This window comes from Sylvia atricapilla, chromosome 3 (assembly GCF_009819655.1).
Source record: "Sylvia atricapilla isolate bSylAtr1 chromosome 3, bSylAtr1.pri, whole genome shotgun sequence".
Taxonomy (NCBI): Eukaryota; Metazoa; Chordata; class Aves; order Passeriformes; family Sylviidae; genus Sylvia; species Sylvia atricapilla.
The window spans coordinates 63,745,915-63,764,298 of record NC_089142.1 but is presented as its reverse complement, the minus strand read 5'-3'; the positions used below and the strand labels follow the sequence as shown (position 1 = coordinate 63,764,298).

The 18,384-nt window shown below is 43.7% G+C and overlaps 1 protein-coding gene across 2 annotated transcripts in view; it reads right to left on the bottom strand.

Annotated features, from left to right (window-relative positions):
• The window catches only part of PERP (p53 apoptosis effector related to PMP22), a 345,785-nt gene extending 334,873 nt beyond the window's left edge, over positions 1-10,912 (bottom strand). Inside the window, exons 1-3 of one of the 2 annotated variants that reach the window (XM_066315602.1) lie at positions 10,647-10,912; positions 3,214-3,357; positions 2,403-2,591 (exon numbers count right to left, since the gene is read on the bottom strand). In XM_066315602.1, the coding sequence (XP_066171699.1) occupies positions 2,403-2,591; positions 3,214-3,357; positions 10,647-10,857 (544 nt within the window). In that variant the 5' untranslated portion in view covers positions 10,858-10,912. Of the gene's footprint in view, positions 1-162; positions 2,592-3,213; positions 3,358-10,646 lie in introns of those variants that run through there. The other variant, XM_066315601.1, reaches the window with a different exon arrangement.
• Positions 10,913-18,384: the final 7,472 nt, after the last annotated feature.

Below are 18,384 nucleotides of genomic sequence, written 5' to 3'. Positions count from 1 at the left end.
CTGGAAAATGAAGTTGCTGCCTCCTGACCATGAGGTCTTCAACTTCATTTTATTAACCTGACACTTTATGGATACTGATATTCAAGTTAAGAGAAGAAAAGAATGGCTTATTTTTTTGATTTTATGAAATTAATCCACAAACACCACCAGGTTTCTACAACCGTCAGTTAAAACATTTTTAATTAAGCCACCACATTTGAAACGAGTGTCACATACATTAATATCGCTTGAAAGTAATTAATGACTATTTGCAATATCTCTCTGGAACATCTTAGTTGTGTAACACGCCGGTTATGCTTCTACCCCTCCCAGTACATTCAGAGCCAAGTTTATTTTACATTAGTGCTCTTTTGACAAGTTATGCCAATGCTTATAAAAAAGCATACAAAAGACTTAAATTATGCTAAACCAAATTACCAAATTACCATACCATCCTCCCTGCCATTAGGAAAGGTGTCCATTTTCTTACACTTTTTTCTCCTTTACAGGTTTAGTTGTGCAAGGATTTTCCTGACTTGAGATTCTCTGCTGTGTTTTGAACTCACTAGAAGTAAGTACTATCATTACTTATGATAAAGTAAGTCTACACAATATTCCCCACCAGCCCAGTAGTACTGTACAGAAAAGGGGAAAAAATGTAAAAGCACACATTTGTCACAGAACTCTCTTATTCAGCAAGAATCATAAATACAATTGATTGTATATGCCACAACTGAGCTCATGACACAGTTCTGAAGTCTGCAGACATTTATGCTCTGTAATGTTATAAAATACAGGCCTAGAAGGGACCTTCAGTAATAACCTGGCCTCTCTAAAACAGGATCACGTGCAATATATAGCATTATCAAATTGAAAAAGGTGTTACAAAATGGAAAGCTATACAATATATAATACAAGAAATACAGGGCATTGCAAAAGATCAGTTGTAAATTACTTCAGCTCTACAATTCTGTTGGTTAATGCTTTCTAAGCTCTATTTTGAACATGTGCATGAATACACATACCCACACACCTACTCTCTCCTAAGCACTAGGTTCATGAGAGTAAGAAATTACACAGAGCAACATGCAGCATTTGCTTTCCACCCCACCTGTAACCTCCTCAGTCTGTCTTTGCTAAAGCTATTTCTCCCGTAGCTGGAAGAGGAGCTCAAAAAATAAGCTTCCTCAGCTGAACAAAGCCCTGACAAATATTATAGACCATAATTAAATCTGCTTTAAGATGCTGCATGTCCATGACCAACACAGACACAGCTATGCCTTGCTGGAATTCTTATTTAGAATTGCCAGCTGCAGAAACAAATGAAGAACCAGACATGTTACTCCGACATAGATGTCTGCATGAAGTTTGCATATGTAAACTGCTCACAGAACTGCCTTTCTATTTCCACCTGTTATGCTTATTAACTCACAAAGCAGCCCAAGTTTGCTGAACTCTGAGGTACCTACAGTGTTAGGAACTTTCAGAGGTTTTTAAACACGTTATGCTAAGATTTCCCTCCAAAGCGCACTGATAATTAAAACACTGCAACTTTACAAAGGTAGACAAATACAATAGTTTATGTTTTTGCTCAAAGATACTTTCTAAATCAGCATCCCTCATATAACATGTAAAAATGTATATAGTTGAGCATCTGAATCCATGACAACACACATATGATTCCATCACAAGTCCTGCTGTGGCCACAAACCCACTAATGTTACATCAGCCACTGTTATGTTACACACAAGCTTCATGCTTTGGAAGAGACCTTGTCCAATGGCACCAACTTGTGGAAAATAAATTTTAATTTTATTTTCCCCTTAATTCAAATAGCTAATAGTCAACAACAGTCCGGTAACAGGAATGGGAAAAGATTTTTAGGCAGCAAGTGACTGTGATAGTATCCTGGAAGTTTCTTCCTTGAGACTGACTTTGACAGAAGAAAAAGGAAGGCTGTGTTTTTATTCTAGCTCCATTTAAAGCAAGTTTGTCAGAGATGAAAAAACCAACCTAGCTCGCAGGTCGGACTAATGGATTGTTGAAAATCTATCCTTTTCCTTTCTGCACTTGAAACACTATCATCTATATTCATAAGAAAATATTTTAATAAAATAAGGATGACTCAATTAATTGGGAGGGGAAGGAGCAAGTTATCCACCCAAACTGAATTGACATGAGCATATGTAAATAATACTTTGGGTAAAAGCTATTTGGTTTACGGTGCCAATGTTTTTCCTAATTTATTGCCAGGGACAGTAGGAAATACTCTGGTAAAATAAGGTGAGTTTTTTCAGTCTCCTATAATAATCACACCAAATGTACATCAAAGGTGTTCCTCTGTTTTGACAGTTGACTGTACTTGGACTTAGTATTTCAATTTAAGTATGGTGCTCTCTCTGGGGAGGAGTAGTAACCCGTAGGCTTGATATTTCCCAGGACTTCATCTTCCCAGTTGGGGAGGCAGCAGAAGAAGAAAGCACAACCTATTACAACAACAGTGCTGGCCCAGCCAAAGCCATAGGCCCAGCTGAACATGTTATCTCCTGTCAGTGGAATGTCTTCTGTGAATTTCACTGGGTAAATGACCAAGCCAATGATCTGGAATGCCGCTAGGGAGAGAAAAGAAAGACAACCAGGAGTAAGTAACAGTGAACGTATTATGGTTCCCATTAAGAAAAGGTACCTGGAGATAAGTGCATACTTAAGATATGTAAGGATTAGCTTTAGGCCTGCAGTCAGATCTGCATTGTTACAGAGGTATGTGACTTCTGTCCCAGGCAGTTCCCCACGCCTATGTGGCTGTGGCATCCAGCTGCCATTGCCAGGTTGCTAAGGCACACAGCTGCATGCCCTGACCAGCCCTGTACCACAGCCAGCACCGGGAACCCTGCTGAGCCAGTTACCTCCTGTTCCTCCTCCCCCTCCCAGCACAAAGGTGGGAAGCACCCACGGCTTAAGAGCTCATAAGTCTTAGCATGTGACATGCAGGGTCAAAGGTTTTGAGTGTCCCCATATAGTGCTTTTGGGAAAGTGAAAACTGACCAAGGCCACTGGAGCTTCCCTCCCCATTGTGCTTTCAGAGCACAACTCAACCTTCCCTTGTTTCCCATGAAAATGAGTCATAAACCAGACAAAGACAGCTAATTTCGTAAGGGAGGCTCCATCTAACATGTTTTTCTGCTGATGCCTGTTTCACATATAAAATAACCTTGCCTTTGTGCCCCGCCTTACCAACAACAAAGAGCAGGCCTCCGATTCCTCTCACAAAGTTGAAGCGGAGGATCTCGATCGAGAACGCGATGACTGCAAGGGCGAAGCAGATGACCAGGATCACAAAGCCAACGAGGTATGTGGCAGCTGCTGCTCTCCCCCATCCTTGAAGAGAAAACAAGAAAGGTATTACACACAGCAGTACTCACTCTCCTGTAGGTCACTGCAGCTCTTTGGCTTTTTTAAATCATTTTTTATTGAAACTCTTTACTGTAAGAAGCATGTCCTTTATGTCAAAGCAATACTGAATGCCTGCAAAGCACACAGCTGGAGAGCAGGGGAGCACCACCACTGCTGGAGCAGCACAGCGCTCCATTCCTGCTAACCTGCATTGCTGAAAAGGATAGAGTGCAGCATAGAATAGAGATGCTACCTTCAAACTCCATATGTGTGTAAGACACCCACAGACATCTGATCAGATAGGGCACACAGATGCTGACAATGTCCTTTATCATTACTGCTCCTTTTGATAAGCAAGTTTACAAAACCACTGCCATACACAGGGAAGTGTGAAAGCAGACAAGAGGGTACCACCACAGGAGATAACTGCTGGGAAATAACAGTGCTGTCTGCATAAAACTTCTGTTTCTTTATGACAAGATTGGAGCATGTGGAGCAAAAGAAGCATGACTGAAAAGAAATAAACCTGCAATAGCTGAAAAGATGACAAAAATAATGTTCTTGAAAATAAGTATCTATTCACAGCCAAAATGTAGCAGGTGGAGGAGAAACAACAAAATCTGAGTTAAAAGTTGAGGAGCCCTCATTGAATGATTGCTTTGATGTTTGCTAGAGTGTATCAAGGTACAATTGCTAGGGTGTATCAAGGTACAATTTCAAGCTACTGCATGCTGGAGAGGTTCGGGCATGAAGCAAGCAGTTGCATTCTGACAGAGCAGCACCAGCATCCAGAACTCACCCATCACAGGCCAAGGCCAAGGCAACAATGGCAGGAAAACCTCCTAGAAAAACAGCCAGCAATTCTACTTTGGTAGCCTTGTGAAGAGGCCCTCACACACCTCATCCTCTTCAGAAACCAAGTAATTTAGGTGAGACCAGTTCAAACAACTAGAAGCAAAGGTGTTCCTGCCCTGGAGGCAGGACACCTGCCCACAAGGGTTAAACCATACTGGCTAGTGCTTTGTTTTCCAGTCAGCTGTCATCACAGTTCAATTCCCACATCTACATACTGTGGGTTTCTACTTTCACACACTCAGACAGAGGTAGGGCCGGATCCTGAGCTCCCTCTAATGTAGGAATAAAGAGGCCAGTGAGATCTAGGTCAGAACATTAAAAAAAACCTCTCTATCATCACAGCTGTCCATTCCAACACAGCTGAAGTGACTTTGGAGATATCCTGCTTTCACTGTAGTCTCCACTCTTTCTCTGCAATTTGCTATCTAAAAGCAAAGCACTGTTCTACAGCTATTTTTATAGGATCTGTTTGAACTAGTTTCTTTCTCTTCTAATCCAACAGCAAAAGTAAAATACAGCAGGCATCCGTCAGCCAAATCTCTGCCAAAACTCCCAACCACCACCACTGTTCCCTGAAAACAATAAAACTGACAGAAAAGGAAAAGTTTTTCTTTCTCCTCTCCCTTCCTGGAGCTACTCAAGACAGTAAAAACTTCTCAAATTTCTTCTTCTTTAGCTAGTTATGCATGTCTCATACCCCTTCCCTGAGGGAATGCTGAGGGGAAGAAGTGGGGAGGAGACTGATGAGTGTCTGGAGATTAGAGCTACATCAGTGGTTTGATAAAATCTTTTCATACAAAATATTTTCTGTCATACCTGACGCAGGTACTGAATACTGTCTCCACAATACGATTTCTTAGTCATAACTAAGATAGAGGGATATGTAACCATTAGACACAGCCAGCCCAGGAAAACCCATTCAGACTAGATGATCTAGGCAAGCTTATTATCAATATTTGCCCTGTTAAACAAAACAAAACAAAACAAAACAAAAAAAAAAAAAAAAAAAAAGGCACAAGAAGGAACACATAGTTACCATAGCATATTCCCTTTCAGATGCATTATTTATGCTGACAAGGTGTAGGAAGACAAATCTGCCATCTGTTTGATAAAATTTAGTTGTAAACTCAAATACATCTGCACATTAGACACCTTGAGGTTTAGTGCAACACACACACAACTGGAGGAGTACAAGGCAGAATGCCCACATTGCTCTTTCTGCCATTTTCATATTATCTGTACTGTCTTTACAAGTGTAATAAGTTTTTGGATACAGGTCAGCCCTGGCTCTGCTCACAGTGATTTATTTTCTTGTCTCTGGCAATAAGAAAATGACAACATATATAGCTGCAGGAGCTACCTTGTCAGGAAGATTAATATCAAGTTCAGCTTTGCTTCAAGTCTTCAGAAACAAGGCAGCAGTAGGCACCATCATTATTGAAACTCAGAGAGTTTTGTGCTCATGTGTGGCAGAGCTCAGTGCTGGTGACCCAGTACCTTCCTCTCTTTCTCCTGCTGGATTATCTTTTCCAACAGCACTTAGCAGCAGGTTGATGCTGACAAGACCTGATAACACTGAGTCAGAGGTGCTGCCCACAGCACTAGACAGGTGTGCTCTGGGCTGGACGAGTGCAGTCAGCCACTGAACTATCAGCCACACACTTGATCCCCTGTGGGAATCACAGGAAAAGCAGCAAAACCTCTGGACTTATGGTTAAATTTTGATATTTCTCTTATATTGTATATATATGTGTGTATATAAGTCTTTTAATAAGTGACTGATGAGAGAGACTGGGGTAGGAGAGTGCACCTTTCCTAAGCATTGGGTGCAGCCCTGGGATGTTCCTTATCTACATGACCTGTTGCCACTCCCACTGACAGGGAGAGTTTTCAGCAGAGGGGCTGCTGCGGGGCTGAAACTAAATTGTCGTTAGACCATGAAGGATTTCCCTCATTCCCACACCTATCAAATCAGGCTTTCCCAGCTCCTTTCCCTCCTGAAGGCTTCTGAGAGCTGATCGAGTAGCCAGAGGTGCGCAGCTCTCCTGTCTTTCTGAAAGAACCTTCCCTTATGGCTCCCAGCTGCCAGTAGGCAAGAGATGCAGGTTTACACTCTCACTGTTTGCTGCCACAAGAGCTGGAGAGACCTGCTCACAGTCAGAGAATAACAGATTAGCCCCAGTTTCTACCTGGTTTATGTTCAAAATACCGTGTAATCATAAGATATTTAGCCAGAATTTTAGCTTTTCAATAAAAACAGAAAATTCGCAGACCCATTCATTAAGCAGAGAAAGTATTTCTTATGCAAAATAAACATAAATATGATGTCTGTTTATGAAATCAACTAAGAACAACATAGTCATTTGGAGCTGCATAAATAGACAGGCAGAAGAATAGGAGAGCAGAAAAGCAGAGAAATAGTTGGGGGTATTAGTGTTTCCAGGTCAGCTTGGCCTCAAAGAATAGTCAAGTGCTTTGCATCTAATCAGCATAAAAGTATTTATCAATTAAGGTGGTGTTGAAAGAACATTAAAAAAAACTCCAACTGTTCAGAAACCTGTAATTATTAGGAAGGATTAAGAGTTTTATTACATAGCATTACATTACATTAATGATTACTATGGGAAGGAGCTAAGCTGCAAATGTTATCATGCAAATAGCTAGGAGTGGTCACGATTACTAAATGTTAATGATGAACACCAGTAATATGATGAAATTAAAAGAAAGCAAGCAACAGCGCCTTAGTGTTAAGTGTATTTCCTGATTTCATTTGGCCATGCCTCAACCTCACCAGAGAGGAGGTGGAATCTGTATAGCCTAAGATATTTAAATCTAGATTTCCCTTTAGAAATCAAAAAAAGAGCTGTGAAAATAGTATAGCAGGAAGATTAACTGCTACAGAATGTGAAGTAAAAAGACTCTCATCTTTGTTCATTCACTTACAGAATCAAAGCTAGTTTGTTAGCTTGTGAATAAATGGAAGTTTTATCATGACCTGCAGAGATGGGCATGTTTTTGCAATGTAGCTGATATATTCTTGTGTATATAAATGGCAGTAGCAATCCTTGTTTGGCCTCAAGAGCCCCTTACACAGAATGTCCAAAAATACCTCCCTCTTTTGATGTAATAAAGGGGTGGTGGACTGTGAGCACAAGAGCAGTGTCAGCACTACTTTCTTGCTCAGATATTGTGCAAACATCCATGGTAGCGTGACTGGTGAGAGGAAGCTATATGTATGAGCAGATAGAGGAGCTCAGAATCAAAGATTTGCTGGCAGGGCAGGTTGGAAATGAATACTGGGAATCACAATCTGTTTTGACTTTAGGAGTGCAGGTCAAGCAATTGCTAAACTACTAAAATATTAAATACAAGCCTTCTAGTACAAACTTTGCTTCAGCTGAGAGCTGACGAGAGGCACAATCTTACACATTTCCAACTTTTAGTCTCTGGGTTGTTAGCAGCAGAAATGTGCCTGCTCAGGAGCCAGCAAACTGCAGTGGCAGAGACACCAGCCTCACATTTCACTACGATCTATTACCAGGAAGTTGCAGTGAGTGTTTTCTGGGTGTAGGCAGGGACACCAACTGTTACACCTTTCCCATTAGCATTTTCCGAGTGCCCGCATTTGCCTGACACTATAAACTATGTTGCTTTGTCTTTAATGCATCCCAGCATTTGTAAATCAGACAAAAGCGTGCCTGAAAATAGGTGTATTGAAAAGGTAAGCATACACCTAGCATTCCCTCCCGTAGTTACCTGGCCCCACAGTGAAGTTTCCACATGCACTCAGTTTCACCAATCATCTGTGGTATCAAAGTCCATGCCTCTAGGGACACAGGTACAGTGGCACAGCTGCAGTGAAACATGATTCACAAAGGCTGGGCTCCTACTTCTAGGTTCCACCTTTTTTGATTCCTTACCCTTTTTTCCCCTTTGTTTGCTTTTTGGGGGCTTTTTGGTTGTTTTTTTGTTGTTGTGGGGGGGGGTGGTTGGCACGTACTAAGGATCCAGAAGAATGCTTGCCTTTTTCTTTGTTGGCTGCTATTACTTAATGAATACCAACAGGCTGTAAGGAATATAATAAGAAAGAGTTAACCTAATGGAATTACCTTTACTGCACATGCACACGCCCATCTTTTACAGTGTTAATTCAAAGCAAAGTCACTGGGACCAGTCATTCAGAACCAGGAGGGCACAGCCACCCATAAATATTGCTCCTAAACTTACAAGCTCATCACTATAAAGGCAATCATCCTTTCCAAGTTACACAGTGCAAATAATCTTTGTCATAGCTGATGGCTTGCTGATATGTTTTAAACACACAGTCAACAGTTAAATCCTGCAATGGTCCACACTAAGTCATCTTGAGTCATATTCCAGTGCACTACAGCATTTCTGCATTGCAACATTTTGATAATACACAGATGCTGCCAGCCAGGGCACTTCCCAGACACAAACCAGTACAGAAGTCTATAAACAAAATCCCTTCCCTGACTCCCTACCACATGACATCCTACTCTTCTTTTTCCCTTTCACTTCTTCCCTCTCATGTGGTATTTGCAAATGTGCATTAAGGAGCTATGCAGCTTAGAAGACACTCCTATTTGCAAATCTTTGTTGTTTTTTCCTGCCCCTTTCCCCTCATTTAAAATAAGTGACTCGCCTGCTTTTTTTCTTCCTCTTCCTCATGCACATGCCACAGCTCAATTAAGAATTTGTCTAATGGAACATTTTGTTAATGGGATCCACTCTGAAGTCTTCATTTCATCAGGAGAGGTTCAGGATGGTTAGTGCACAGCAATTATTGTTTGCAAAACACAAGTTATGCATCTCAATTAGTTAACCTTTATTTTCCTGCAGCAATGCTATAAATGCCTGCTAGACATTTTTTCCTTTTTAAATGCTCTCACCTATTTTGACAGTAATTGCATTAACATAGAAGAAAAGAAAACAAAACAAATCAAACCTGAGCTCATGTGTTATATCCCGTCTCTAGATGTAAATACAATCTGAGTAGACAGAGGCATTGAAATGTCATTGATGTTATGAAAATTTGAGAACAGGCAAATTCATACAAATAGGCCAAAAATTTAAATAGGTTTTAATTTAAATAAGCCAAGGCTTAAACAAATGAAGTCAAGGATACTGTTCTTCTGTCTCAGCCTGTTAACTAGGAAAAAAAATGCAGAAAATTACTTTTGTCCCACAATGCTGAGGGCTGACGCAAAGCACACACCCATCAGTACTCAGGGACGTGTGAAGCAGTGTCACTACAGGAGAAAACAAATTCCAGCAGCTGTACTGTATTAGCACTTTTTCCTGTGCAATGCAAATTTCAGCAACTCTGCACTAGCTTTTCTTCTCTGTTTACTGGGGGAGATGGATATTTTCATCTCACTAGCCAGATTTCTTCCACCTGCAGTAAAGCCCAAAGTCATCACCCGGCTGAGAAATAAAGCCACTTCTCTTACAGTGTATTCAGGATTTAGCTTGTGCACGAGTGTTGCAATGAAAAGCTTCTGGAAGTGAGTCTGCCGTGCTCAGGCGGCAAGGGATCTGCACAGGGAAACAGTCCCAGCTCCCCCAGCTGAAACACACCCTTCCAGCCCCCCAGTCCCTAAAGAACCCTCATCCAGGATCTTAAGGCGGGTCTGCTTATTTGTCCAGAAATATTTTGTTTGAGGAGAAAGCAGATGTAATCAGACCCACGTGTTCTAGCAATAAAACAAAAAGTCCCTCAAAAGACCTGAAGCTGAGAGTGCGCAATAAAAATGTTACAGTGACGATGACAGATACAGAAGCAGCTAAGCAAGTTAAAACAGAGGCACACTTATCCCTGATTTAGCCCCCAGTGCAACAGAGACGTACAAAGGAAAGAGGATTTTTCTTTTCCTGCCTGTGAACTCTCATCAGACCATTTTAAGCTGCAGAGCAGGAGGCATTTTGAAAGTTGCACTCCCTTGGCCAGGAGGGTTAAATCAAGGTGCTCTCGTCCCACGAAGAGTCAGGAAACACCATTTTACTACTATGCAGGTGTGGTTCTGCATAGGACACCGTGCATGAAGGTTTCCACACTCGCCATCCGACCAGGTAAGGCTGTGGCAACGCAGCCCGATGAGAGTTGGGGAAAGCAAACAGACAGACTTGGAGCCACTTGCTATCTTACTTTGGTTGTAAAATAACCTCAGAACAGCCTGAAACATCAACTCCCCAGCTTCTGAGTGTTGTACTGATTTAAAAAAGATCGCTCTGGAGCAGTCCGGTCTGTGTTTCGGTGCTGGTTTAAGCCCCGAAACAGCATGGATACCGCTTCTGCAAGGAAACTCCATTCCAGAAAGCCGCTGCTCCTCTACAGAGTATGGGGAGGTCACTAGCCCTGGCGCCCACTGCCCCGCTCCTCCGGAGGGCTGCTCACTCACCGTAGTCCATGAGGGATTCGCAGCTCCAGTTGAGGTCCTCCTCGCCCCGCGTGCAGCTCTCCCACAGCGACGCTTGCTGCACGTAGGGCTCCGACTCGGACTCCAGCCAGCCGCGGCCCGCCAGGGCGATGATGCCCATGATGATGGCCAGGCCCAGCAGCAGGGGCAGGAGCCACCTGCACCTCCAGCAGGCGAGGCCGCACACCACCATCGTGCCCGGCCGGCGGCGCGCCCAGCGAGCGCGGGTGTGGCGCGGCGGGGACGCTCCGGCGGGACGGGACACTGCGAGCGTGCCGGCCCGAGCGGGGTTTTAAGGCGCCGGGGAGGAGGGAGTCCCACCCACATTCCTCTGACTAAGCCTGCCGCCGCTGGCGGCCCCGACCGGCGGGGCCGGGGAGAGCGGAGCGGGCCGGGCCCCGTCCCTCCGCCGCTCGGCCCCGGCCCCGCTCGGCCCCGGCCCGCCCGGGCTCGGCCCCGCGCGTCTCCTCTCGCTGTCCGCCACCCTCCCGCACCGCTGCCGCGCCGCCGTCGTGGCCCACACACCGCAAAAACGCGACCACGGCGAAAAACGTGCGGTTCTCGGGGTTCCACGAGCCCTGCCTTCCTCATGGGGGCTGGAGATCATCCTCCTCCTCTCTGATCGCTGGGTAGACCGACCAGCATCGCCCAACACTGATAATACTGATGGTGTTGGCCACTTCAGGTACCAAAAGGTTTCAAAAAGTTGCTTTTGCAGTTGAGAGTAAATGAGACACCTTAAAGAAAGGCGTCATATGAGGATGGGAATGTGACATTATTAACAAGGAAACCATCATTTGTTTCACATCGGGCTCAGCATTTAACAAAAGGATGTTTCCTAATGGCCATCTAATGAATGTTTCATTGCAGTTGTGCTCTGGCTCCCAAGCAGGCTGTTCTGGCCACTAGACAAAGCTCTGCAGTGGTACTCAGGACCCATCTGCCTGAATCCTTTCCCATTCCATGTCTGGAAATGCACCCCAAAATGCCAGATAACCGAAATGAATGCTTCCTCATCACATGGCATGAATGGACACCCAAAATTTTGGTCATGGGAGAAGCACTTCTCCACAACATCTCCACATATCCCATTGTGTCATCCCATTGACCAGCACAAAACAAACTCATTGTCTGAGCAGACAAAGTGCCCCCGACAGGACTAGAGGAGCGTCTGTTTTGGGTACACAACTCACACACATTTAATTGAGTCTTGGAGCAGCTTCTAGGCCTCAGCAAAGAGGACATAAGGAAGACAAATCTCTGAGATCTAAGGGACTGAAAATAATAGTAGGTGAGGGGGATTACATGGGCTTCACGGAGAATGGGAGCATATGAGTTCGTATTGGACTGCATCAAATGGGATTTTGTCACAGCTATGTCACTTAAAATCAAACTGTGCCCAGTGCCAATTCCTCAAAAGATATTCATGGGAGGTGTCCTGTGAGGGGGGATGGTCAACCTCATCTGAGGTTTGATTGCTGGCAAATATTAGGGAATGAATTGTGATGCTAAGATCAGAACAAAAGATGAAATCACTATAGGCAAGTTGCAAAAATCTCAGGCAGGATACCTCAAATCATGTGGAGTTTCACCAGCTCTCTTGACATCCTTTTGATGTTCATTCCCCCTGTCCAGATTTCATTTCAAATTCTTAATAAAGTAGAGCTGTAAATAGATTTTGCCAGAACTACTTGCAAGCCTATGTCATCAGCAATGGCAGAACTGGGCACTGTGATCCGCTCCTTTTGTCTTCTGTCTACAACAGAACTTCATTTGTGCAGTGCCGAGCAGAGAATTTCCAGAAGTCTCACTATCAGCACTCAAGTAACCTCAGAAGGAGATGCAGAAAGTGTTTTCTTCAGAAATTGGGAGCTATTGGAAGAGAAGTGAGAGTAAATATAATCAATTTTTCAAGAAAAAGAGTAGAAATGCACCACTCAGGAAAGTGCTGTCTTTATTACAATGTCAAAAGTAAGAGAGTTCCCCCAGTTCAGACAGGAGTATAAAGCTGGCTCCAATTTTTAGTAATTGCATTACTTGGTTTCCCAAGGCTGTCCTACACTTGGAGTGTCTCAGTGACCAGATGCTCCAGTGGTGTGATGAGAAGCTCTGAGGGCACCCTCTAAGCTCACCTCTGGCATTAGTGGCTTGTGTTGCCTATGGCCTATCCTCCTACTCCCAGTGACGCCGTGTAGAAAGAAATGCCATCTTTTCTATGATTTCTGTCATTTTCTTTTTTCAATACTTAACCTTATAACAACTAGGAAGTCAAGCTGAAGTTAAAAGATAACACACCAAAGATTCCATTCTGTATGAGTGAGGGCTTGTAACACAGTCAATGAAGTTTTCTGCCTTCAGTCTCAATGATATTTGGATTTATTAGCAAAGAGATCTAGCGAACCAATAAACCAGTCCCTCCGGCAGCAAAAGAGGCAGATCCAGCAACATATGCAGCTTTTCTCACCTCTGGGCTGTATAACCCACATCTTCCAGAGACCAGATGGTAGGAGTCAGCTCTGTGGGGCTGCAATAATACACACATGAAAAACAAGTAGTGCTTTGATTATGAGGAAAAGATGCCCGAATACATTACAAAACAAACAGGTTTGCTTTCCTAAGCACCAAACCCACCTGAATGTTGCCGGGCATTCTGGACCAAGCTGCACTGCCAAACATACATTAGCTTCAGGTGTGAACAGAGCTACATGTTCTGTAGGTATGAAAAGAAGAACAATTTCCTCAGTTTCATCTTCAGCCACGTTAAAAAGAATCATGTTTCTTTCACCGCCACTACCCTTACCTTTATTTATTTATTATGCAAATAATAAATTAATTTCATAATCTTTGTGGCCCTACAGAATATATTTTCTCTGCAGTGTAACAAGGGATATGCCTCTCAAGCAGGCGGTGCTTTACGGGGAGTAAATAATTTACTGGTGCTGGCAATCATTCACCCAGCTATCAGAGAAAACCAAGTAGCACTGAGAGAAGGTCAGGGATCAGCTCCAGCCCAGACAGGTATGGCTGGGCTCTCACAGGCTGTGGAATATGCCAGTGGGAATCTGCAGGCTGGTTGCCAAGAGTGTATTTGGGGTGAGGGGAGGGGAGTGGGACACATAGTGGGTAGCACAGTGCCAAGGGCAGCCCTCTGCTCTGCAGAGTCCCCTCAAGGATGGGGTACCTTTCCTTTGTTCATTTTACCTGGCTGGTTTTTTTCTAGCCTGTTTAACTCTCAAATTTTTAAAAAATCAGGAAAAAAAGTGTCTACGGACTGAGTATCTGTTCTAAATCCAATTCTTTTGTAATTCACGGGTGTTGTCCTTCAGCAGCGTCCTATGCTCACTCTCCTCCATGTCCAAATGTCCCAATTCTACTTAATCTCTCTTCAGGCATCACAGCCACCCTAATTAACATCACCTAAACAGAGTAGTCATTCAGTCTATAAAACAGGATAGGCATGGGATGTACTTTGCATAACCCACAACAACCCCTTCATCAGTGTTTCCAGATCTAACTTCAATTTCCTCATGTGTGCTCAAAAGCTGCCATTATATGAATTTATAAGAAATCAATTTTTCTGATCAGCTCTTGTTAGTAGCCCTTAATTGAACTCAGTTTACATTACAGATTCCTCTGGGGCTAGCATAGATGAAATAAGCTGGCTCTCTGCAATTGATGTGCTGTGGAGCCTGCTTCAAAAGCCTTGTGGAATTACTAGAGCAACAGTTCGGCCTGCAGAGGTGTGACTAACCCTTTCTCATTCCTGCAAGGGACAACTTGTGTGACTCCATCAGTCTGAGATGACCTAAAGTCTTAGAAATAAAAGGGAGTAAAGAGTACTCCTTCTGTGCATGTGGTGCCTATAGCTGCCATACATTCATAAAGGGGCACATGTGCTTGCTAACTCAAATTTTCTATACTTAGGTGTCTCTCTATTGTCCTGAAGTTGCACTTCAGGTGAAATTCCGCTTCTAGTAAAGGAAATGGCAGAATCCCAGGTGGCAGGGATTTTACCCCGAAGTTCTCCAAAGGCCTCAGGCTCACTTAGATCGTACCCACAGAATAATGAGGGTCTCCTGACAACTAAGATTTGTCGACTTGTTGCTGCAACTTTTCCTCCTTCGCCTCATCCTCTCATTTGCATTTCCAAAATGCAAGAAAAGAAAGCATCAAATAAAGAACTGTGTCATCCTTGACGTCCTTATTGATTTTTATTTTGTTCATAAGCCCTTTTCCAAGGTTGCAAACTGGCCATCTTCATGTGTGATGTTACAAAATGCTAGCAATTGCCTGGCTAACGTGGGAACTATTCCTGAAGGAAGAGGAGCTTGGTGCAATGTGTCAATATTTTTTCTTAAAGTTGCAATTACTTGAACTACCCCTCCAAGAAAACCCAAGGAACAGTGTGTACTTATGCTTGAGTGGCCAGAGGGTTTCACTGGCTTTTAACTTTGTTTTCTTTCAGGATAAACTTCTGTTTGTTCAAGAATGGGGAAGATTTATTAATTCTTGCAGAGCAGCATGCTCGTGTTTATTGTGACTTTTGTATTCACATCTGATAAATCAAGAGAAAATATGTCTTGGAAAACATCACACTTGTGCAATATCAGATGCAGAGCTAGAAATCTTTTTTCACTTAAGCTCCCCTAGAGACCTGAGATTTCCCCTGCGCTGACACTTTTATTTAAACGCGGCGCCGCGGGTGCCTCGGGGCGGCGGGGCCGGGGCGCCTCTGCCGCCAGGGGGCAGGAGACACCTGGGGAAAGCTGGGATAGGGACTGGGATCCTGGGGCAGAGACACCTGGGGAAAGCTGGGATAGGGAATGGGATCCTGGGGCAGAGACACCTGGGGAAAGCTGGGATAGGGAATGGGATCCTGGGGCAGAGACACCTGGGGAAAGCTGGGATAGGGACTGGGATCCTGGGGCAAAGACACCTCAGGAAATCTGTGATAGGGAATGGTATCCTGGGGCAGAGACACCTCAGGAAATCTGTGATACGGAATGGTATCCATGGGACAGGGCAGCCTCCTGTCAAAATCCCCTGCCTTCGAGAGGCTTCTCCTGTCCCGGGACCCTCCGCCCAGCACCCCGGAGCCTCCTGAGCAGCTTGGCCACACTCAGCGGGGCCCTTTCAGCCATCCTTATTTCTGCTCCACTGGCAACAAGACAGGTGCGCCAGAAGGCCAATGGCATCCTGGTCTGCATCAAGAGTAATGCGGCCAGTAGAAACAGGGCAGGGATTGTCCCCTTGTACTCGGCACTGGTGAGGCCACATTTCAAATCCTGTGTTGAGTTCTGGGTCCCTCACTACAAGAAGGACACTGAGGTGCTGGAGCAAGTCCAGAGAAGGTCAGTGAGATTGGTGATGGGTCTAGAGCACAAGTCCTGTGAGGAGCAGCTGAGGGAGCTGAGATTGTTTATCCTAGAGAAAAGGAGGGTCGGGGTGACCTCATTGCTCTTTACAACTCCCTGCAAGAAGATTGTAGCCAGGTGGGGGTCAGCCTCTTCTCCCAGATATTAAGTGACAGGACAAGATGAAAAGCCCTCAAGTTGCATCAGGGGAGGGTTAGATTCACTATTAGGAAAAAAATCTTCATGGAAAGGGTTGTCAATGATTAGAATACAAGGCCCAGGAATGTGATTGATTCACCAACCCTGGAGGTATTTAAAAGATATGTAGATATGTCATTTGGGGAAATGGTTTATTGGTGGACTTGGCAGTGCTGGGTTAATAGCTGGACTTAATGTTCACACATGTCTTTTCCAACCTAAATGATTCTGTGACTCTCTGGCATATAGGTGCTTATCTCCCCTGAAACTGCAGACCAAGGACCTAAAGTGGAGTTCCTCTCACTCAGATGTTTTAGACTGAGACTGAATTGAAATAAATGTCTGATTGTCTCATCACTGATGATGGAGGGTCACCCAGACCAGCTCGTACCCAGACACCGGCAGCACAGGTGTGTGCAAGGCAGAGCCTAACACACTTATGCCTTCCAGTGGGAGTGTGGCACTGGTTCCATCCCATGGGTTTGTGTTCATTTAGGGAGATGGAAGTCCCTTTACTGCTTGCTGTCCATTCAGCACTGAGATTTTACATATGTATGTATATATGTGTGTGTGTATTTAACTACATATTTCTGAGAGATTTTCATTCCAAAATCTCATGGAAAAACTGATAGATATGCAGTTTTTCTTTCCACCAATATTTGCATTTGCTTGCATCAATCTGTATTTCTTGTCTCCATTCCTTCTTCTTCTCTGTAAATGCCACATGCATCTCAGAGCTGCCCACATAGCATTGTAGAACCACCATTTTTGTTCTTTCCAGCCTCAGCACAGTTAGCTCTTGTCAAATAGCATCTTGATTCCTAGGAGTGACACCAGGAGTTTTGGGGATAAACTTAATCACCACCTGCACATCCAGAAGAAGACAGAGTACGTTTGATTGCACAGCTCTGCATTTAAGTCTCTGTTTAGCTTCTATAAATGACTCATCCAATAGCTCAGTTCACAGAGGCCTTATTTCTGACAGACAGTCTGGCCTTTAAGCACATACTCAAATGAGGGATCACAACTCTAAATTAGCAGCACATGCAGATATGACGCTGGATTAACACAGCATGCATGAACGTCAATACTTTGAGTCATTATTTTCAGGGGCAGATCAGGGGTGCTGCTTCTGACGTAATTTTTCCCAAGCCTGGCTCCACCAGGAGCTGCTTCCTTGTTTCTCCCCGGCAATGACCCACTTTGTTCTATTATTAAGAAAAGCAATAATTTAAATAGTTATAATTCTGAGTTTTCTCTTCCATTGTGCTGGACAGAGAGTAGAAATTTCCATCTCTTTGTCTTGCTGCAGACAACTCACCTTATTCACACCAGTTTGATCACACTTTTGCGATTATCTTCCCCTTGCAAAAACCATGCTGTACCTCTAATTTAAAAAGCATGTCTTTCTTGAGCTCCTTGCTGTGACAGAATTGAGTGCAGGAAGATGAAACAGGATTGTGCAGAACATCGTGCTGTAAAAGCCTAAAAAAGCCTAAAATATGGGAGAAGAAGTAATTTTAAAACTACACACAGAGTTAACACGTACATGGCTAAGAGTAAGTATTAGAGCAGTAAGAAAGGGCTGGGAGATGGAAGAGAGAGAACAGGGAAATACTGCTTGGAGAGAGACGTTTCTGTTTTGGGGAGGGTTGCAGGGAAGTGTTTTGGCTCATGAAATGTGACAGTATCTACCTGTTTCCCTTGTGTTTGGTGAGCTTGTTTTGTATATATTTTTGTGCTTTGTAGTAGCAAACACTGAGGTACAAGCATTGGACACAGGAACAGAAGAGTGGAGATGAGGGATTTCGTTCAAATGTTGTCACTGATAAAAAGTAAGCACTGAAGATATGTGCTTACACAGAAAGAGAGGAATGGTAGGCAAGGGAAAAATACCCTTGTCTTTTTGCTCCTCTCTCTCACTCGTTTACACATCATACAGTAGGCAGCAATTACATTGAAATATAGTCTGTGGTATAGTGTGATCAGTTGGAAAAGTGAGACCACAAGAGACTTTAATTGATCACTCAATAACAGATGGGGTAATAAAACCTGGGACAATAAGGAATATTTGCGGAACAAATGAAAGATCAATTCCCCTTCTGTTGTAGAAGCAAGAAAACAAGCAAGTGTTAAAGAACAATCTAAAAGGCAAAATGATGAGGAAA